The sequence below is a fragment of the Macaca nemestrina genome, chromosome 11, assembly GCF_043159975.1.
Source record: "Macaca nemestrina isolate mMacNem1 chromosome 11, mMacNem.hap1, whole genome shotgun sequence".
Lineage (NCBI taxonomy): Eukaryota > Metazoa > Chordata > Mammalia > Primates > Cercopithecidae > Macaca > Macaca nemestrina.
The window spans coordinates 52059940-52083012 of record NC_092135.1 but is presented as its reverse complement, the minus strand read 5'-3'; the positions used below and the strand labels follow the sequence as shown (position 1 = coordinate 52083012).

At 34.0% G+C, this 23073-nt stretch overlaps 1 protein-coding gene across 14 annotated transcripts in view; it reads right to left on the bottom strand.

Annotated features, from left to right (window-relative positions):
- Positions 1-23073, bottom strand: part of LOC105493237 (polypeptide N-acetylgalactosaminyltransferase 13) — a 623722-nt gene that overhangs the window by 198380 nt on the left and 402269 nt on the right. For 12 of the 14 annotated variants that reach the window (XM_071072778.1, XM_071072779.1, XM_071072781.1 and 9 more), the window contains one exon: positions 10027-10144. The exons of the other annotated variants lie outside the window; for them this stretch is intronic. In XM_071072778.1, the coding sequence (XP_070928879.1) occupies positions 10027-10144 (118 nt within the window). The remainder of the gene's footprint in view (positions 1-10026; positions 10145-23073) is intronic. 14 annotated transcript variants of the gene reach the window in all.

The following is a 23073-nucleotide window of genomic DNA, read 5'->3' as shown; positions in this document are numbered from 1 at the left end:
ATTCTTTACTTTCTTTTAGTACTTAAAAAAAGTCTGGATACTATAAGCCCCTAAAGGTTGACAAATTTCTTTGCCTCTTTTACCATACTATTCTGTTCAATGAAACCCCTGCTTTTTATTTTTCCACTACTATGTCAGCTCTCATTTCTTTTCCACTTCATTGCTTGTACAAGTTGGAAATAAATGGATTTCGCATGGGAAGACACTTCACTTGGCTATATTTTTCCGGTAATATATACTACTCTTTTCATTGTGATTTGCAAGCAAAAGAAAACTGAGGTATTTGAAGTAAATTCCATCTTGTTAACTAAAATAATAGTTACTGACAAAAGAGCTTATTTTAAGGGTAATGATAATAAAAATTAATATTGCCATACAGTTTATAAACAGCTTTAATAAGTACTACCTCATTTAATGAATACAGTTGTTTTGAGAGGTAGACTGTTATAATCATATCAACAGGGGTATTTAAAAGTAACTGGATTATGATATATTGAGAATCTAATCTGAAGTATAGAGCTTTACTGTTAAGTAGATATTTTGAACTACATTTTTCCTTCATTTGTTTCTCCTTGGAGTCTCTCTCTCTCTCTCTGTGTTTTAATTCTTAATAGCTTTATTAAAGTATAATTAACATATAATGAACAGCATATATTTAAATTGTACCACTCAATAAGAAGTTTTGTCATATGTGAAACTTGTGAGGCTGTCACCACAATCAAGATAATGAATATACACATTACCCCTAAAAGTTTTCATGCGCCCCTTGGTAGTCTCTCCCTGCAATCCTCCCTTTGCCACCTCAATTTCATGTCCCCAGACAAGTTATCTGATTTCATAGATTAGTTTGAATTTACTAAAATTTTATACAAATGAAGTCATATAGTATATAATCTTTTTGCCTGGCTTGTTTCATTCAGCATAATTATTACATAATTCACCAAAGTTGCAGGGTGCATTAATAGTTTGCACACATTCTTTGTACGGACAAAGCATAGTTTATTCATTGACCTGTTGATGGACATTTGGATTGTTTCTGGCTTTTGTGTTACAAATAAACTTGTTATGAATATTAGCATACAACTCTTTGTATGAATATGCATTTTCCTTTCCACTGAGTAAATACTCAAGAGTGTTTAAAAAGTACTAAAACTATTTTTTGGAGTTTAGTGTAGCATTTGTACATTCTCACCAGCATTGCAGGTGCAGTTCTTCCATATCATCACCAACATGGTCCACCTTCTTAATCTTTCTTTTTTTAATAAATGTGTAGTGTAATCTCATCATTGTTTAAATTTCATTTCCCCACTAACTGCTGAGGATTTACTCATTTGGTTATTGGCCATTTCTAGACCTTTCTTAGTGAAGTGTCTATTCTAGTTATTTTGGCCATTTTTTATTGAGTTGAGTGTTTTCTTATTACTGAGTTTTTAGAGTTTTTTTTTTTTTCTAGATAAAAATCCATTATCAGATACATAATTTGCTAACTTCTTTTTTTCTGTCAGTGCTTTGACTTCTCATTCTCTTAATAGTGGCTTTGAAAAGCACAAGTTGTTTCTTTCTTTTTTTTTTTTTTGAGATGAAGTCTCACTCTGTTGCCCAGGCTGGAGTGCAGTGGCGCTATCTTGGCTCACTGCAACCTCCCCGTCTCGGGTTCAAGTGATTCTCCTGCCTCCTGAGTAGCTGGGATTACAGGCACCCGCGACCACACCTGACTAATTTTTGTATTTTTAGTAGAGATGGGCTGCACCATGTGGGCCAGGCTAGTCTCAAACTTCTGACCTTAAGTGATCTGACCACCTTGGCCTTCCAAAGTGCTGGGATTACAGGCATGAGCCACCATGCCCGGCCTGAAAAGCACAAGTTTTTAAATTTTGATGATATCTAATTTATCAATCCATTCTCTTATGACTCATACTTTTGGTGTCATATCTAATAAATATTTATCTAATCAATGGTCACACAAGTTCTTCTATGTTTTCTTTCATAATTTTATGTTTTTAAATTTTGAATTAATATTTTCATGGTATAACTTATGCATTGGAGTTGTTTTTCCCCCCACATATTCAGTTGTTCTAATAATATTTGTTGAAACTACTATTCTTTCTCTACTAAACAGCCTTTGCATATTTGTTAGAAATCAGTGGTCCATATATGTGTAAGTTTATTTCCAGATTTTCAGTTTTGTTGCTTTGTCTGTCTTCATGTCAATAACACACAGTCTTGATTATTACAGCTTTATAATAAATTCTAAATCCTATTTGATTCTTTTTTCTTTATTAATGCATGTTTAGCTATTATACATCCCTTGTATATCTATATGGATAGAATCAACTTGTCAATTTCTACCTAGCAAAATAAGTTTTATTTACTATTGCATATCATTATAGATTCAATGCAACAGTAAGTAAATACAATGCACTTGATATTGCAGTGAATCTATATTGATCTGAGGGAGAATTGTCATCTTAATATCATATTGAGCCTACTAACTATTAATAAATAATAGTATTTATCCTCATTCATTTAGGTCTTCTTTAATTTCTCTCAGTAATATACAGTAGTTTTTCACGTCGATGTCTTGCACGTCTTTTGTCAGATTTATAACATTTTCATATTTTTTACATTATTTTAGATGCTAATATCAGTTTTCTGCTGTTTGTTGCTAGTGTAAAGAAATAAAGTTGACTTTCATACATTGTTCTTATATTCTACAACCTTGATAAGAAGACTGACTTATTTGTTTTAGCAATATTTGTGTAGATTCCATTGGATTTTGTAGATAATCTTGTCTTCTGGAATTATAGTCTTAATTTTTCCTCCCTAATATGGATGGCTTAATTTATTCTTCTGACCTTATTGTCGTGCCTAAAACCTCCAGTATAATGTTAAGTAGATATAGTAAGATCCAAAATCTTTATTTATTCCTGATCTTAGAGGGAAAACATTCAATGTTTCAACATTAAGTATGTGCAGGTTTCTTTGTTCAAGCCCTTTGTCGGGGCTTTTTTCCTTTTTTCTTCATAAATTCAGGAGTAGACTGAGTTTGTTACATACTTTTCTTGACTCTGTTCAGATGACCAATCAATTTTTTTTTTAGTTTCTTGATATGGTGAATTACCTTGATGGATTTTTGAATGCTAAACCAACCTTGCATTTCTGCAATGAACTCTACTTAATCAGATATATTATTTATTTGACATATGGAGAAACTTGGTTTGCTAATTTTATTTAGAATTTCTGCATCTCTATTTACCAGGAATATTAATTTTTAGTTTTCTATTCTTGTAACAACTTTATCAAATTTTGGTATCTGTGTAATTAATGCTGACCTCATAGAATGAATTGGGAGGTACTACCTCCTTTCAATTTTGTGGAAGCATTTTTGTTTTTCTGTTTGTTTGCTTTGAGATAGAGTTTTGCTCTTCTTGCCTAGGCTGGAGTGCAATGGTGCACTCTTGGCTCACTGTAACCTCTTCCTCTTGGGTTCAAGCAATTCTCCTGTCTCAGCCTCCCAAGTAGCTGGCATTACAGGCGCCCGCCACCACACCCAGTTAATTTTTGTATTTTTAGTAGAGACAGGGTTTCACCATGTTGGCTAAGCTATTCTCAAACTCCTGACCTCAGGTGATCTGCCCTCCTTGGTCTCACAAAGTTTTGGGATTACAGGCATGAGCCACTGAGCTTGGCCTGAACTCTTCTTATTTCTACCCAAAACATTTGGTAGAATTCACCAGTTATCTGGCCATGGAGTTTCCTTTGTAAAAAGTATTTTTAAAGTATTAAAAATTATAAATTTTTAGAATAAATTTCATTTATTTACTAGATACAGGGCTATTTGGTTTATTTTTTTCTTTCTTTGAGCTTTGATAATTTCTATCTTTTAATGAAGTTGTCCATTTTATCTAAGTTGTCAAGTTTATTGGCATAACGAGAGTGATAACGTTCCATTCCAATCCTTTTAGTCATCTGTAGAATCCATGGTGGTCATGTCACCTCTCTGATTCCCAACACTGATAATTTGTGCTATCTCTCTATTTTTCCCAAATTTGGCTGAAATATCATCTATTTTATTGATCTCAAGGAAACAAATTTTGGCTTCATTGCTTTTCCATATATGTATATATATCATATATGTATCATATATATGGAATATTATATATATTCCTTTTATATTTCATTTATTTCTGCTGTTATCTTTATTATTTCCTTTTCCTTAGATATTTTGTCATTAAAACTCTTCTTAGTTTCTGAAGGTGGAAGCTAAGGTCATTGATTTTATATCTTTTTTTTTATTTAGTTTTTTTTCTTTTCTAATATAGATGTTTAGTGCTATAAATAATTCCTAAGTTTGCTTTAGTGTTACTACACATTTTGATATGCTATGTTTTCATTTTCATTACATTCCAAATAGTGGTAGTTTTACTTGTTCTTTAATCCACGGGTTTTGTTTGTTTGTTTTTGACAGAGTCTCGCTCTGTTGTCCAGGCTGCAGTGCAATGTTGTGGTCTCAGCTCACTGCAACCTCCACCTCCCAGGTTCAAATGACTCTTCTGCCTCAGCCTCCGGAGTAGCTGGCATTACAGGTGTTCACCACCATGCCCGGCTAATTTTTTTTTTTATTTTATTTTTAGTAAAGACAGGATTTCCCCATGTTGACCAGGCTGGTCTCAAACTCCTAACCTCAGGTGATCCACCTGCTCGACCTCTCAAAGTGCTGAGATTACAGGCATGAGCCACCATGTCCAGCCTATCCATGGATTTTTAAGAAGTATGTTATGTAGTTTCTCAATATTTACTCTATCCCTTACCTCATGAATCAATCTGTCTTGAGGATACAGGTACAATTGACTGTCCTGAGTCATCACTGGGCAATGAGACCTCTAATCCTTTCTGAAGATCCTTTCCTCAGACTTGGATTGTTTCCTCACACATGTGTGACGACACAGCTGAATACTCCCACAGGAACATCTGTACATCTCTTGAATGCTCTGCCCAGAATTCCATTACTCTGTTCACCAAATTCCAGCAGGCTTGGTCTCCCCAGACACTCAGCTTCATCTCCTCAAGTCATGCAGTCTGTTAGGATCTAGCCCTTTTATCACTAAGGCCTAGAAACTTTCACAAGGCAGTAAGCTGAGGCAGTTGTGGGGCTTTCCTTGTTTGTTTCCCATCTCTCAGGGTGACCTGCTGTTCAATGTCATGAAAGTGTTATTTCATGTATCTTTGTCCATTTTTTAATTTATTCAGGTGAATGATGGGGAGAATGGTAACTCTAGTACTTGTTACTCCAAGTCTAGATGATATATACTTTTAAAAATTAACTCAACAACTGTTTCATTCCAACTGATTTATGAGTGTAGAAAAATGTTTTCCACCCTAGATTATTAGATGTCAGTAATTAACTCCAAGGATGTTGTGGAAGCATACACAAAATACAAAAAAGTATTTTGTGTGTGTGTTTTTTCTTTTCTTTTTAAAAATTTAATATATTTTTTTTTTGAGCAGGGGAGCCTTAGAAATACATCTCAACTAGCACTTAGTATAATTATACTTTTATGCATATTGCATTTCTGGGTTTAAATGACTTTCTATGTACATTCTCTCTTGTGATTAACCATGATCAAAGCCGAATTATTAAAGGTAAGATTGTTTTTAGGTGATTCCCAGGAATGTTATGACTTGTCCTGAGTTGCACAGCTTATAACAATCACCACAACAGCTGCCATTTATGACACACTTTATGTGTTCAGTGGAGTACTCAGCACTATATACATAGTCTCATTTAATCTTTCCCTAAAAATATGAGGAAAGTGCTGTAATCTCTCCTGTTTTAGAGATGGACACACTAAAGCTTAGAAGATGTGCTATCTTACCTAAGCTTACACAGATGGTAAGTGCCAGAGCTGGGTGTTGAATGCAGGCTATCTGAATCCTAGTCCATACTTGTAACCATTCATGGCAGTGAGGCAGATTTCTGTTTCCTTTGCTGTCATCAAGCTCTTTTATTTATTTTTTCCCATGCTCTCAGTTGATTGGACAGTAGCAGTTTTCTTCATTTTAGAATGAGCAAAATGATCTGTACTCTTGGGAATGCTGCCCCCCATGATATTGCTTATAAAAGACAAGGACTTTTGGTGTCCTTGTTGGTTGATACCTATCCTGAAACAGGGTTATTAAATAAATATAGAGGATACTTTTTGATGGTAATTCATAGTTTCCTTGGTTCATTTTCTCACTATTTTATTTCAGTATCAATTTCTCAGTTCCTGTCTAAAATTTCAACCCCTATGTATCCTCTAAAATCTAACATTTCATATAATCTTACCTTCCTTACATATTTTTCTTTAACACTTATAATTGATATTTTAATAAATTTTACTTATTTTGTTTATTGTCTGTCTCTTTCTCTAAAATATAAGTTCCATAAGAGCACAAAGTTTTGTCTGTTCTGTTCATTACTGTATCCCCAGCACATACATAACACTGTCTAAACATAATTAATTAACACTTATGTTTAGACAGTGCTGTTAGAATTTATGTTATTGCAGTGATTGTTGTGTAATGCAGTAAGGAGAAATATTTGAAACAGCTTTCAGAAGCATTAAGATCTACCTGCTGTTCTCTGGTAGATATACCTGATATTCTCACTGCTATTGAATGTGTATCATCTTCCATTAGAGGCTATAGCCTATAAGAGGAAGATAAGATTATAGATGAGAGAACCATCTCAGAATCGTGGAGGAAGCTTGTATTTGCATGTTAGCTTCTTTCTTTCTCTTAATAATACCATCAGCTGTTAAGTTTGTTATGTTATGGAGAGATGAACCTTAATGAGGAGGTAAGAGTATGGTATTTAACAGCACAGTCCTTGGTGTCAGAATGCTGTGGGTCAACCCTTAGCTATTCCGCTTACTACCTAGTATAAATACTAATAGTCACTATTATTATATGCCAAGGGTCTTTCTCCTAAGGTTCCAAGAGATTTTTAAACCCTTTGAAACTGTATTTAAATCTGTCGTCTTTAAAAGGTTGGAAACATCTTTCTTAGGAAATCTACAGCTCTCATAAAATTTTCAAATATCTTTAAGTACAACGATCAAGTGATATGTTACAAATAAATCTTTGCAATGTATTCCTTTGGTTTGGCTTAAAATCCCTTGGAGTCAGTCAGAATCTTAATATTTTGCAAGCCCTAAATATTTCTATCTTTTTTACTTAGACTAGAACCTATGTAGACCACAGCTTCAAAACCACAATAACTTCACTATTATTGTAATCACCTTTTTACAGTTGAGTTTATGTTCACCTATACTCACATGACAGAGACAAAAAAAAAAAACTCACACAAAAATTTATAAAGGAAATTATCACATTTTCTTGACAATAACACCTATGCATCTCTGTCACAGGAATGTAGTTCTTTGAGAGCAAAGAAGCATCATGCTTTATTCATCTTTGTAGCCTCAGCCCCTGGAAACGTATAACTTGCTCAATGTATATTTGTTGTGTAATGATTGAGCTGGATATTAGATTCAAACACTCTGATTATAAACGCTCAACATATCCTCATTTCATCAAGTCATGAAATTAGTCTAAAGAGAGATGAGGGGTCTCAATCTTTGGCTAATGCGCTATTCTAGCATTTTTCCTTATTCAATGTCTTCCTCAGCTACAGCACAAACTATTAAGCAAACATATTCATGTCACAGAGAAGAAAGTAAAACATAAATTAAGAGTCTAATAAAAAGCAAAATACATATTTTGCTTCTATTAAAGTCATATGGAAACTAAAGATAATACATTTTAAAACACTTGATATTGTTTTAAAAGTCATTGATACATATTTTATTTCTTAATAATCCCAAAAATCAATTACAGAAAACCTCCTGTGTCATTTTTGAGGGATTTGATTATTCTTATGGCCCCTAGCTGCATCCCTTCTGTATGCCTAGTATCTGCCTCACCTATCATATCCTCAAGTCTTCCTTTTTATACATTTATACCTCTGTTACATTTCCTGATCAGGTCCTCCTCATTTATCATATTATTCCACTAAATTCTTTCTGAATTCTACTCTCAATCAGTTAGATAAAGAGCCTCCCTCCAATCTGGGACATATGTGATAAAAGTAAAAGGAGTCCATTGGCAGAAAATCAAGCTTAACAGGTAGGGAGGAAAGAGGTGAATTCGAATTTTAGGAAGAAGACAAGAGAAAAAAGTAGCAAGAGGATCCTACATAGTAGCAATATTTCTGTGTTGATTTTATTTCTTACATAACCCAGCATAGCACCCAAAGAATATTGGTTAATGAATGAGTAAATTCTCTCATTATTACATCTAAGAATAGAAGCAAAATGTTTTTAAACTTTTGAATATACTGATTTTCTTTTCTTTTCTTTTTCTGTCACCTCTTACTTCTTTCACTGTGAGAACTATACCAGGTAATAATTTTGGGTTCTCAAATGTCCTCAAAATTTCCGCAAAGATTTACTGTCCATGGACCTGAAGGCAAGAAGATATTCCTGAGTGTGGTGCTGAGTTTGGTTTGGCAAGTTTCATGAGAATATAAGCATATAGGCAAATGCAAAAATAATAAAATTCCATTAACTAAGGTTTGTTTCAGACATCTGGCTAAAAGGAAAGTTTACAGGCAAAATAGTAGTATAACTCGGCCATCTTACTGATTTTAAAATAATTTATCCAAGATCCACTGAATTCTACAGTACAGAAATTCAAGGTAACTCATTCTCAAATTTTAACATTTTCTTACACAACATCACACATATTTATATTATGATAATGAAAAACAAACTTTACTTTTGAAATGAGAAATTAAAAGGCATAATTTTTAAACTTCATAAATATATCTAAACTCTTATAATTTTATTGTACAAATATTTTGGGCAAAATGATGGAATGTTTCGTATATTTTACACTGAAGCTGGGTGTGGTGGCTCACGCCTGTAATCCCAACACTTTGAGAGCCAGAGGGGGGTGGATTGCTTGAGCCCAGGAATTTGAGACCACGCTGGGCAACATGGCAAAACCCTGTCTCTACAAAAAGTAGAAAAAAAAAAAAAGAAAGAAAGAAAGAAAGAAAAACTAGCCAGGAGTAGTGTTGTGCACCTGTAGTCCCAGCCAGGGTGGCTGAGGTAGGGGGATCACCTGAGCCCTGGAGGTCTAGGCTGCAGTGAGTCCTGATTGCACCACTGTACCACTCCTGCCTGGGTGATGGAGACTCTGTCTCATAAAACAAAAACAACAACAACAACAAAAAACACACACAAATAGTTTACACTGAATTTTAGGTAGAAAAAAAAGCAGTGATTTGAAAAAACAAAACCACTATGTTAGTGCTTATCAATTTCTTAGCATGAAAGCAAACTTATGTCTTCATTTTTTATTTTTTGAATATAAAATATTATTTAAAAATTATTTAAATTATTATTAAACATTTCCTAATAACATATTTATAAGGACTTACTCCTCAATTTTTATTTACTTGGAAGGCCATTTATTAAATGAATTTGCTTTATTCAAACTGATTTATCCAACAATAATGTTAGTGAAAATGGTCATACTACTTGCAGAACTATTCAAATTCCTTTGACCACAGTTCATTCTTAAAGTTTTCTGAAAACAATCTCAGGCAGTAGTTGCAAATTCAGATTACATAAATACTTCCAAGTTTCAGTTCAAAAACACAAAGTGATTTTATAGAGTAACACTTTATTAAAAAATAAAACCCTTCTTTATTTCAGCAATTGAAAGTCCTAATGTATTTTTGCTGTGAATAAAAACATTATTTTTGAAAACAAAAATTACCTATAATTTTCTATTTAACAGTAAATATTGCATGCAATAGGACTCTGTCAAATCTTCTAAATATGTATTAAGATGACCAATTGATCAGTAATTTGTATCACTTAGCAAAAATGATTTGACAGTAAATTACTGGGTCTGGTATGTGCATCCTACAGCATAGTATGTTCAGCGTCAAAAAATAAAATAAAATGCAATTACCCTAAAAGACATTTCAAGATTCTCTCCACCCCAGATATCCATTCCTGCATCGTAAGTTCCTATCTCTTCAAAGTAGTTTCTGTCAATAGAAAATAGGCCACCAGCCATAGTAGGGGTCCTAGTTGAAAAAAAACAAAAAGAAAAGAATATCTTTTGAAAACAATGTGTGGAGTTTAATGAGACTGTAGCACATATTTTTGAGACATTCTAAATATTAAAAAATCTCAAACTAGAAACATAAAGGCAAGGTGTAAGAAGTTTTAAAATTAATAAATAGCATTTTTTTCACATTTTCTGTAAAATTCAAATTAGTTTTTGTTTTTCTTACAGGTGATCAAATAGATACATGAAAGTGACACTGGCCATGGAAGACTGGGACTTCTATATTCCCTCTGAAAATCATAGTGAAGAGAAGTTTCTGCCCTTGGCACTGTCCTTGAAGTGGTTAGCTGGTTATGAAACTACCAGTTGTGAACTTAGGTCACACAATATATGTAAACTCTAGAAACCTGTGGACATGGTTTTACCATGAAGAGATCCATAGCCTATTTAAAAATGAAAAAAAATAAATTCTATAAAATGTTTATAGAAAATAAGTATCTAGTGATGGTTACAAAAGTATTTTTTAACATAAGGGCTTTACAGCTAATTGTTTATTCTTCTCTTTACTAATTAAAATGATAGAATTAATCATGTAATTGTATGGATAAACATAAATCCCATAGGATTTATGGAATTTCTGTTATTCAGAGGTTTGAAAGGACACTTTGAAGGGATTCTACTAAAACTTTTTCCTAGGAATAAATGCCTTTTGGTTTCACGTTCTTAATTCTTCTATAAGAGCTCAGAAGTCAGATGTGAATTTTTTAAAGGATTAGTTAATTGTTAATTTAAAAGATGAATTAAAGACAATGGTTAATGAGTGAGCTACACAAATCTTTCTATATATAAGCAGTGTATATTAAAAGTTAAAAAGAAGATTGTAGTTGTTCACAAAATAGATCCATACTGGCAATGATGACTTTTGAATGTTAGTTGTAATATAGTGGTTTGCAATCTTCAAAGCACAATAGCAGGACCTGAGGCACCTCTAAAAAAAAGATGGATATGCTTAAGTACCACCCTCCACAGATTTAGATTTAATTGGCTGGGGGTGGGGGCCTGATGGTGGTATTAATGTAAAGTTTCTATGTAATTCTAATGCACTGCCAAGGGTGAGAAACTGCTATAGAAACTGAGATTTGGAATGCTCATCTAAGTAGTCTGTGAGGCTGTTAAAAACCAAATATTTTGCTTTTGTCAAAATTATATTCTCCTCCGCCAAAGGTTATGCTCATGTTTTAATTAAACAGAATTGTTCACTGAAAAACCACCAAATAATATTGTACTTGGACATCTACCATATTGCAGAGTTCTCTATTTCTCCCAGTGCTCTCACTGTTTCATGCTCAGGTAATTAACTGTCCATCAGTTGGAGTAGCAGAGGCTTGCTTAGTCTCAGAGCTATTTTATTACTTTTCATCTTGCTGGGTTCCTATCATGAACAGTATCATTGACCTTCTGAGTTATAATGAGAAACACTAACAAAGCTAAGCAGATGGTAATTAGGAAGTAGCCATGACTCTCACCTGATGGGGGTTTTGGAACACTATGGCAATAAATATATAAGATATTACAGTGCTGGAGAGTCTATTTGATAAAATTAGGAACCAAAATTGCTGCAATTATCCTATCATAATGCAACCAAATGCTTAATATTGTTAAGTGATGCATTTTTAATGATCAGTTCAGAGTGCCTATCTACTTATCTACTTACTGATAAAGTACTGGCACATTTTAATTTAAATAACACATATTGAATTTCATCTTACAGTTGGTCATCATCCTTATATATGATAAATGTGTAAGTGGCTAAAAATAAACTATTAAGCATAGTTTATTTTTATACTATTGAAAATGACTCAAATAATTTTTACTTATGCTTGGAAATAATAAAAATAATAAGATAAAATTACAATTCTTCAAGAAACTCCTGTATTTTCTGAAGACAGATACTCCTGGACAGATTTTTGGGTTTGCAATATCAGTTAGCTCTCTCAGATAGGAGATTGTGCCTTACGATGTTTAATACCTATAGCCATAGCCAATGTTATGCAACACGTTCTGTTCTAAGTTAACTGTCCTGTAATATGCTTAATAAAATATTTACATATGCCTATGTAAACTTTAAGTGTTCAGAGCATCTAGAAAATGAAAAATCTTGATTATGGTTAAATTAGCTGAAATTATTTGCTTTTCAAGGTTGTGTCTATACAACCAAACAACCAATTTAATCAATTGAACAAGAGGGGAATAGTCAGCTCAATGACTGTGAACACTGCCTACCACACATAGTAAGTAGGAAAGATGAACTGAGTTAACAGAAGTAAAGCACTTAACACAGTTCCTAACACATAATCAACAGGGTAGGTAATTCATCTTTGTTGTTGTTATTGATGTTAATCATTTAAGCAAAATCCTTGCTGTCCTTCACTTGACTTGGGCTCCTCTCTCTATATATACCCTCACTTTAGGTTTCAAAACCATTTGGAACTACCTCATATCCAAGATTTTGACTGAAATCTGCCTCAGAGCATCATTTCTTACTCTTTAACTCCTCCTGTTTTCGTAAGAAGTCATTTTATCCTTCATCAGTGATTATGGTTCCTTAGTTAATCCCTAGTCTCACATTAATAACAGCTTTCAGGAATTTCTTCTTCCCTTCTCCCAACCGATTTCCAAGGCTCTGCCATGTCAGCAAAACACTAGCTTAGGAATCTTGGTTCTCTGTGCTTGCTTTTCTGCAATTTCCAATTATCTCTCTTTTTTTTTTTCTTTAATTTTGGTGCTTGGGTGAATTTACCTTTCACTTCATTTACTTCTGCTATTAAGACACTGGAAAAGTAATAAGATGTGCTTAACTGGTTATAGGACAAGTCCACATTATTGATTCTCTGCTTAATTCACAAACTGCTAACAATCCTGCTATCTATGTTTATTTGTTTACCTGTCTTATTTTTAACTGAGTTTTTTTTTTTTTTTTTTTTTTTTTGAGACAGGGTCTCACTCTGACACCCAGGCTAGAGTGAGTGGTGCAGCCTCGACTTCCCAGGCTCAGGTGATTCTCCAAACTCAGCCTCCAGAGTAGCTGGGACTACAGGCATGCACCATCACACTGAGCTATCTTTTTGTATTTTTTGTAGAGACCGGGTTTTGCCATGTTGCTCAGGCTGTTCTTGAACTCTTGGGCTCAAATGACCTGCCCACCTTGGCCTCTCAAAGTGCTGGGATTACAGGTGTTAGTCACCACACTTGGCCTGAGTCTTTTCCAAAAGTTTTGGACTCTTCTCAACAACCTGGGGATGAAGGAAATGCAGGAAATCTAAACTCTTTCAATCATGAAATCTAAACTCCTTCAATCTCTAGCTCAATGTGTTTAAAAATGTGTCTTCCTCATGGCCTCCTGTTTCCTCTTGTCTCATGGAAAAGAATACCTCCTTTCCTCTCCTTGTCGGCTAGCATTCATGCTTGTGGACTCAACAGACTCTCTCCTGACTACTCTTTCAGGCCCTTGCTCATTGACTATTAACATTTATGTTTTATGCCTTTGATTTCTAGATTGGTCCCTTGAGCTTACAAGCCTGCTGAATTAAGTTCTATCCTAAACCAAAAAACATTTTCATTCCACCTTACTACTCTTTTAAACTAGGGACATATATTTTCTATTCCCTTCACCGGTAACCTTCTTGAAAGGATAATTTCTACATACTCCCTTAACAACTTTTGACCTTCTAACTAGAAGCTAGATCTTGCGCCCACCTCTACAATAACTTCTTTCTGAAAGGTCCCCATTGATTCTGAACTCCAATAACCTGTCTTTAACTTTTTCCTCTGAAAGTATATAGTACAATTCATCAGCCTTCCTGCTTGAAATTATTTTCATTTCTAGTTCCCATTGCATTGTTCTGTAGAGGTTTCCCTTCTACTATTTTGACTGTTAATTTTGTGATTCTTATTGATACCCCCTTCCTCTCCTTTTTCCTTCCTATCAGACTTTGGACAAGCTCTTAATTTCATATCTATCAGGTGGGTCCAATATACCATCATAATATTATTTTGTGGATATATGCATTTAATAATTTCTTCTCTCATCTGAAATGTAGTCCTCCTAAGGGTCTCTCAGAGGCACTTTTCTCTTTCTGTGCTCTTTGTCTGGGTAAGATCAGATCATCCATCACATACCTTTCACTGTCACCTCTGTGGTTCACTCTTAATCTGTGTTTTCATACTTGTTTCCTCTGCATAAGTTGTGCTTTTGCAGTTACTCACTAGATGATTCCTTCAAAAAACTCCATTGACTCTGTTCAGTGTATATATCATAGACCTGAAAATTTGCTACTCATCTGCTTCTCTTTTAATGTCTTATATTTCTTTCCAGTCTCTTAGTATAAAATGAAAAATCACATTTTTTTGCGCCTAATTCAATTATTTCCAAAAGACTTCTTTTTCTTCTGAAGTATTTTTGACTCATCTCTGTTATCATAGTGACTACTTTTATCTTCTATGTTTGCTAATAATGGGGTCCTCTTAGATGCTAAGATGCTTAGATGCTGAGAGGATATGGATGCCTCTAGATTCTTCTGCTTCTGAAATTTGTCCTAAAAATCATAGCCAGAATAATTTCTCTAAATCAATGCTCCTCTAAAAATGTTAACCAGATGTTCAAAAATCTATGTTAAGGAAATAAATTCTAGCTTCTTATCCTGGCATCATTAATCTAGCACTACCCAATGAGCTCCTCCCAACCCCTTTTAACTATTTGCCTGCATGTAAACTGTTTAGCTGTTACTGGTAAATGCTTTACGTTTTTGTACCTCAGTATATTTGTTCACATCCATTGGTTACCTGGATTTTTCTTTGAAAACTCCCCTTGTACATTCAAACTTGATTATTCTTAGGCTAATACAAATGCTATACACTCTAGGCATCCTACCTTCAACAACACTGCCCCTGCCCCCTGCTGCCTCAATCAAGACATATTCTTCTCCTTCCACCTTCTTCTATAAGCCCTTATCACTGTCTATCTCAAGGAACCGGCCAATTCCTATTGTATATAGTATTATATTTATTTCTATGTACATTTCACCACTTCTATAAGCATATCCAATACATTGGTTTAATAGTATTAGACTATTTAATAGTATTAGACTATTTAATAGATTCCAGGCATGGTGGCTCACGCCTGGAATCCCAGCACTTTGGGAGGCCAAGGCAGGTGGATTATGAGGTCAGGAGATCAAGACCATCCTTGCTAACACGGTGAAACTCCATCTCTACTAAAAAATACCAAAAAAAAAAAAAAAAAAATTAGCCGGGCCTGGTGGCTGATGACTGTAGTCCCGGCTACTCCGGAGGCTGAGGCAGGAGAATAGCTTGAACCCGGGAGGCAGAGCTTGCAGTGAGCCGAGATTGTGCCACTGCACTCCAGCCTGGGTGACAGAGGGGGACTCTGTCTCAAAAAATAATAATAATAATAATAATAATAATAATAATAATAATAAATAACATAATAATAATAGTATTAGACTATTGATGGATATTTACTGAATAAACAAACAAATGAGTAATGTATCCCTATAGCCACAGATCTATTTGAAAGTTAAAATTATCTGCAATTTTATTTCTGAAATTCCAAAAATGTTCTTTGCTCGCACCTGCTAAATTGATGAGTAACGAAGATGACTTCACTAATTCCAAGATTTTCAAAGGCTCTATCATTTAATAGGAGTTTTAGGGGTTGAATTTGATAGTATTTTATTTATTTATGTATTTAGTTATACTTTGAGACTGGGTCTCACTATTATTGCCCAGAATAATCTTGAACTCTTGACCTCCAGCAATCTTCCTGTCTCAGATAGGATGACAGATATGTGCCACAGTGCCCAGTTTCTGATAGTATTTTAGAATTTAAGATATGAAGATTTGTAACTATGTAAAATAGTAAAGGTCTCAAAAAAGTATGCATTTGACATGGAAAAATGCTGGAGTTTTTCACCAGAAGTTGGCAAATCAATAGAAATTGTGACAGAATACATTTAATTATTTAGTAATGCTAAAATGTAATGTCTGTATTTTCACCAAGAAGACAATATATCCTGTATTTCATGCTAGGATAATCACCCTGGGAAGGAGACCCCAAGAGGCAGCCAAATTTAGTTGTTAGAAGTCTGGACTTCATAGCTAGATATATGTAACACTCTTGAAACAATACCAGCACAAAGCTTATAGTATACATTTTAGATATTATCTATAAAAACAGGGGAAACATCTCTGTTTACCAAGATTATAAGTCGCTTCATTTTTATTGTTTTCTGGGTCCAAATAATTTTCAGATATGTAATATTTCAGAACTCTAAAATCCCTACAGTTTTGGTCAAAAAATTTAGTTGCAATGTGTTTAAGTGACTTGTTCAAGGACCCCTAACTAATTGGTAGCATGGATAAAAAAGTCATCTTTCTTTTTCTTTCTTTCCTATCTATCTGTCTGTCTGTCTGTCTGTCTATCTATCTATCTATCTATCTATCTATCTATCTATCTATCTATCATCTATCTATCAATCAATCATCTTTCCATTTGTCCATATACCTTATACAGCAAAAGATTTGGGGTAACTAGAAATACATTTTTCCTGGCTGGGCACGGTTGTTCACGCCTGTAATCCCAGCACTTTGAGAGGCCGAGGCGGGCGGATCACGAGGTCAGGAGATCAAGGCCATCCTGGCTAACATGGTGAAACCCCATCTCTACTAAAAATACAAAAAATTAATCTGGCATAGTGGCGGGCGCCTGTAGTCCCAGCTGCTCTGGAGGCTGAGGCAGGAGAATGGTGGGAACCTGGGAGGCGGAGTTTGCAGTGAGCCAAGGTCGCGCCACTGCACTCCATCCTGGGCAACAGAGCGAGACTCCGTCTCAAAACAACAACAACAACAACAACAATAATAATAACAACATAAAATAATACATTTTTCTTGATTTCAGGCTCCATGTTTATGTACCATGTTTTCCCGTGAATTTTTGGACCGCCCTTCAGAAACAATTTCTCTTAAAGTTTTGAAACATCATTCCTTCTATTTTTTTCTTTTGATACATCAGGATTCTGTTTAATCTTACTTGCAAATAATCAAGGGCCTTGGAGAAAAACTCCTAAGAATGTTTGAGAGACTACAGATGAGTTCTAGGCTATTATTTATATGTTCAAATAACACAATATCTACACTGTTAGTATTTAGATCTGTGTTAATTACATTTTCCATAGATTATAAAATTAATAAAGATAAGTAATAAAAATGAGGGTTTTTTTTTTTTTTTTTTTTTTTTTTTTTTTTTTGAGACAGAGTCTGGCTCTGTCGCCCAGGCTGGAGTGCAGTGGCCGGATCTCAGCTCACTGCAAGCTCCGCCTCCCGGGTTTACGCCATTCTCCTGCCTCAGCCTCCGGAGTAGCTGGGACCACAGGCGCCCGCCACCTCGCCCGGCTAGTTTTTTGTATTTTTTAGTAGAGACAGGGTTTCACCGTGTTAGCCAGGATGGTCTCGATCTCCTGACCTTGTGATCCGCCCGTCTCAGCCTCCCAAAGTGCTGGGATTACAGGCTTGAGCCACCGTGCCCGGCTGGTTTTTTTATGGGCATGAATAGCTGAAATCTTCACATACATCTATTTTTTTTTTAACTATAAAATCGAATGGCTTTATTGGGTTAACCATTTTGCAGGTTTAGGAACCCAAAGGAAATGAAATGCTAAGAGTTTCTCTCCTTTCTTGCATATTCTATGCAGTATAACCAAAATAGAAAGCAGAGGAAAGAGAAAGGAAGCAGAGGCACAAATGCTTTTCTATCAGAGTGATGAATAATTAAATGCTGAATGTAATTAAAGTTTTTACAACTAAAAATGGGAAGTTTGGTGGATACCACACACTATTACAATCATCTGAACCTATGTTTGGGTATGAAGATGTGGTTTTCTGTAGAGAAGAAACTATTACTTTAAGAGTTTATGCTGGCTTAGGCTCTGGACATGGAAGCTTACTAAAATCCTGCAGAAACAATTTGTGTTTCAATTTGTGTTGCAGAAACAATTTGTGTTTCTGCAGGATTTTAGTGGAACACAAAATGGAACACAAATAATTTGTGTTATTTTTAAGGAATAAGAAAAATATAATGTTTTGCTTAGTATGGGCAAATGATTTGTTTTGCTGCCAAAGAACCCACTTACCAACAAGCATGGGAATCAAATACTTTAACCTGTGCCTGCTTTAATCTATATTTCCAATAAAGGAGTAGTTATTTTTTCCCCTAAGTCCTTTTTAATAATTCCTAGGACCTGATAAAACCCTAAGCTTCCACAAGGAGGTACAGTAATTGGTGCAAATTTTAATCTTTCATTTTACTTTCATTTCATGCTTACGAGGGATCAAAATAAACAATGGGGCCAGCTGGGATCAGATGTCGTAAAATATTTTGGTTAACGTGATAAAATTATTCAGTATATAAATGTAATATTCAACTTACCACTCTATTACCCTAGTTTTCTTATCCCAACATGTTGCTAAGAAAGTCTTGCAAATTATCCCCTAAGCTATTAGAAAGTAATACAATACAAAAGTACTCTTCTTTTTCATAGAATATAGATTCAAATATTTTTATTTGAGGAGAGAATTTTTTACTTCTCTCAATCAACATACATTAGATTTTAACAGGGGTAAGCAAGAGCATTACTAGTTGAGCATTCCAAAGTTAGTTCTTTCTTTCTGTCTTTGTTCTGCTCACAATGTTGACCTTTCCCTGTGCTGTTGTTTTCATATCTTTCATTTTATAGAAGTGTTTTAAAGGCTTTTGTGGTATCTATTTCTGTTTCTTTCCTCCAATTCAAACATATATTATGGTTGGATTGAGAAAAGTGTAATACAATCTGATAAAAATTAAGAAGTAAATTGTTACTATTAAACATAAGAAACTTCGTCTTATATTTGTATAAGATTTTGAAGAGTAACATTTGTGTTTTTAATTTATTATACTTACTAGTGAAATTATAAATTGATTCAGTGATAATATTTTTGGGAAGGAATTAAATTGGCAGAAGGCATCAGGAATATTAAAATAAATTTCATGTTCAAATGCATAATTCTAAAGCAATCACTTTGTATGCAAAAACTAGGTGAAGAAGAAATAATTGATACAAAAATTAAAGTGCAAACAAACTCTTGATGAACTTTAGTCAACAAAAAAAAATAGGGAAACATCTTAAGTAATTGAAACATTAGCAGCCATTAAAACCTATGTGGGGAAAAATTAATGGCATAGAAAAATATTGATGATATATTAACTTCTACATTGTAGAAAAATTGAATAGAAAAGCCTTCGAAGAAAATACAACCAAATTCAAAGAGAGGTGGCTCATTGGTGTTCTGCTTCTTTATCCTTTTAGGTACTTGTCACATTTATTTTGCAATATCTATATGTTACATTATCAGATATGAATTTAAAATCTAATTCATATCAAGGACATTGCTCATTTCAATATTTTATAGCACTTCATGAGTTAAGCAAAGTAGGGAGAATAATTTTCCATTTTACAGTTGTGAAGACTAGGTAATTTCTTAATTGGAGGAGCTTGAAATAAAACCAGATCCTCGAAGGCTAGCTTCGATGCTTCTTCTATGATCACACTAGAATGATAGAGGAGATAATATATGTGAACATTCCATGAGTTTTTCACAATTATAATCAGAGATACTAATGATGTTACTTGATTTATTTGATCTTCATAAACTCCTAATTCTAATTGAGTGAAAAATAAATGCATGAAATAAAGTGAATGCTAATAAAAAGGAATATAAGATTAGGTATAATAGGTCTGAAATAAAAACCAATATTTACATTTGATTTATTACTATATCAGAATTAAAAGAACATCTAAAACTCTTTTGTTTTACTTTAGAAGTATACTCAATATGGCACTTGAAGTAAAAATGAAGGCAGTCATATTAAAAATATTAATGATGATTAAATGTAAAAAAGTCCATAAGGTAAGATGTGAAGGGTAAAAAAAGTTAAATTCACTTGGAAATTACCAATAGGTTTTTAATTTTAAAAATCTATTTTAATCAGTGTGAAATTAAAGTGGAAATGAATATCTTTATAATTATTTGAGGTTCACTTACAGGGCATAATTAAGAGACTAAAGCAATCAATAAGACTTAAGCCAGGCTCATTTCTAGAGGTCCACACCACTTTAGTTGTAGACATAATTATTCCTGTACATCCACACTTGGACCATTTACACTAGACTCTTTCCCTTATCCAGCATACCTGTGGCCAGTGCCAGACAGTGAGGAACTTGACAGCATAGGTTGCCTTATCCATGTTTGTATGTGAGGAACTTAGCACAGTGCCTAACAGTTTGTATGCATGGAATACAAATAGAACAGTTTGTATGTTTGTTTTTGTATGGAATCAAACTTATTTCAATAGCCTAAACCAAATCACCTCCCATTTGCATGTGTTAGGAAAAAATGTATAACTCATCCCCAAATTAATTAAATGATCTAGAGTATTATTTGCATCATCAGGTAACTTTGCTACTAGTTGCCTATTCCATTAGGTAATGTATATGCATAGTTATACAGGGGTGATATGCTTGATGAGTTTCAAACTCAGCCATTTCCCAGGCAGTAGCCTCTAAGACCAGCGACAAAACTTTAAAAGATTATAGCCAAATAAAGATAATTATATAAAGTGGATTTGTTGCAATAAATACATTTTCCCGCTTTCCTCAAGACACAGGTGCAGATAAATATTTCTTCAATTTCAAGAATGATAACAAATACCAAATGACCCTCAGCCTCAGAGTCAGGAACATAATTAGAAGAAGTTGTGGGGCCGGGCGCGGTGGCTCAAGCCTGTAATCCCAGCACTTTGGGAGGCCGAGACGGGCGGATCACGAGGTCAGGAGATCGAGACCATCCCAACATGGGCTAACATGGTGAAACCCCGTCTCCACTAAAAAATACAAAAAACTAGCCGGGCGAGGTGGCGGGCGCCTGTAGTCCCAGCTACTCGGGAGGCTGAGGCAGGAGAATGGCGTGAACCTGGGAGGCGGAGCTTGCAGCGAGCTGAGATTCGGCCACTGCACTCCAGCCTGGGCGACAGAGCGAGACTCCGTCTCAAAAAAAAAAAAAAAAAAGAAGTTGTGGAGACTGGGATAAGTTTTCATGCCATTTCTACATGGGCAGTTTCTACTAAACTCCACCTGATGGTGCCAGGTTAAGAATCCTGGTCCATTGTAGTAAGACCTTCTGACTTATTAGTAGATGGAAATACAGATTTTTATTTAAAATATCTCATTTTTAAAGTGTTGGTAATTTTTGAAAATGTAAAACACTATGTATGTCAAATAAAACACTTCTATAGAGAATATTTGGCACAAAAGCTCCTAGTTTATGACCTCCAGTTTAAAAGGTACTATTTGTTGCACACATAATTGAAATATTCTTGAAAAGTCATATAATTCAATTATTAAATGTCAAGGAAAGTTTACTGATTAAAGAAAACGATATATTCACAATTATGTATATTATTCCATGGTTATAATATGAACATTAACAAGTATTTCACAAACTCCATTTATTATGAAAATGAAAATACCAAAGCCCAGAAGTTGGCAATAGAAAAATAAGAATCACCATGTTAAGCTTTACTTTAGATGTAGTATAACTGATTTAGGTCACAAGTTCAACCTGGCTTTCAACATAAGCAGTTGCATGATTGTATTTCTAAATGATGACTAGCCAATTATGGTGACTACAAAGTTCTGTCATAACTGACATTTTAAATAAAGCATTCCACTAAGAAAACTAAAATTTCAGCTTCATTTTCATCACTTTAGCTATTCAGAATTCTGTTAATCAAGTAGGAAAAAAATTATCTTCAACATCTAGAATGATTTATCTGTTTGTATGACTGTGAGAAAAATGATCACAGCTTCAAGCAATAGATTACAAGTAGAAGGAACGTTCACATTACAGCTATGCTGATGAAAATTACCTGCAGGCTGTTACAACCGAGCCCACGAATTAATTAACCTTTTGCCACAAAAATCTAGAAACTTCAGCAAAGACTGAGGTTGCTCTGTTTCTCTCGCTTCAGCTTCCTCAGTGTGTTAGAAAATAAAATGATGTGCAGTTACTGAAGCAAACAAAATGTACTGAGATTTTACCATTTCTCAAGCTACTGTAATACAACCACATAAATTATGGTTAAAATATAGCAAGTTAGATGATTCATCTTTTGTTTTAGTTAATGAAAGATGAGTAATAATGATTGATTTCTACATAGATCTTTATTTTATGAATGAAATCAGTAATTTCTTACTATGAATGTTGGCTACCTCTTAGTTATCTTCTGTTTGACTCTGTGAGAACATAAATAAAGCATGTCTTTTGCCAATGTGTTTTTTTAAATGAGTATAAACATGCCTTCTTATAAACAGCATTTTCAAATGAATAAAAACATTATCTATATGTAAGTGTATTGGTCAAGCATTCTGATAGTTTTCACATGGGATCTAAAGTTTAAATATCAGCTAACACTAAATGAAAACAATTTGGGAAAACAGAATATCTAATAAGTGATGGTAACATGAGCCACTATATTTTCCCAGTTTGTTAAAGGTTAAGTATCAATAAGACTTGGTGAATTTGAAGATTATACAAGACTTAAGACTATTAAGTTACATTTTAAGTATTGACATGATAACTTACATGACTTTATGCAAATGTTAGAAGTCACATTTTATTTTTCTCTTTGATATAATAGATCTCCTTTAGAAGTTAACATCTCTAATATTTAATTGTTCAGTAACAAATAACTTTAGCCACTCTCCTCCATTAGCCAATTTTTAGAGTTTAATTTCAATTAATTCATTATATAATTAAGTAGGTGACAATAGATAA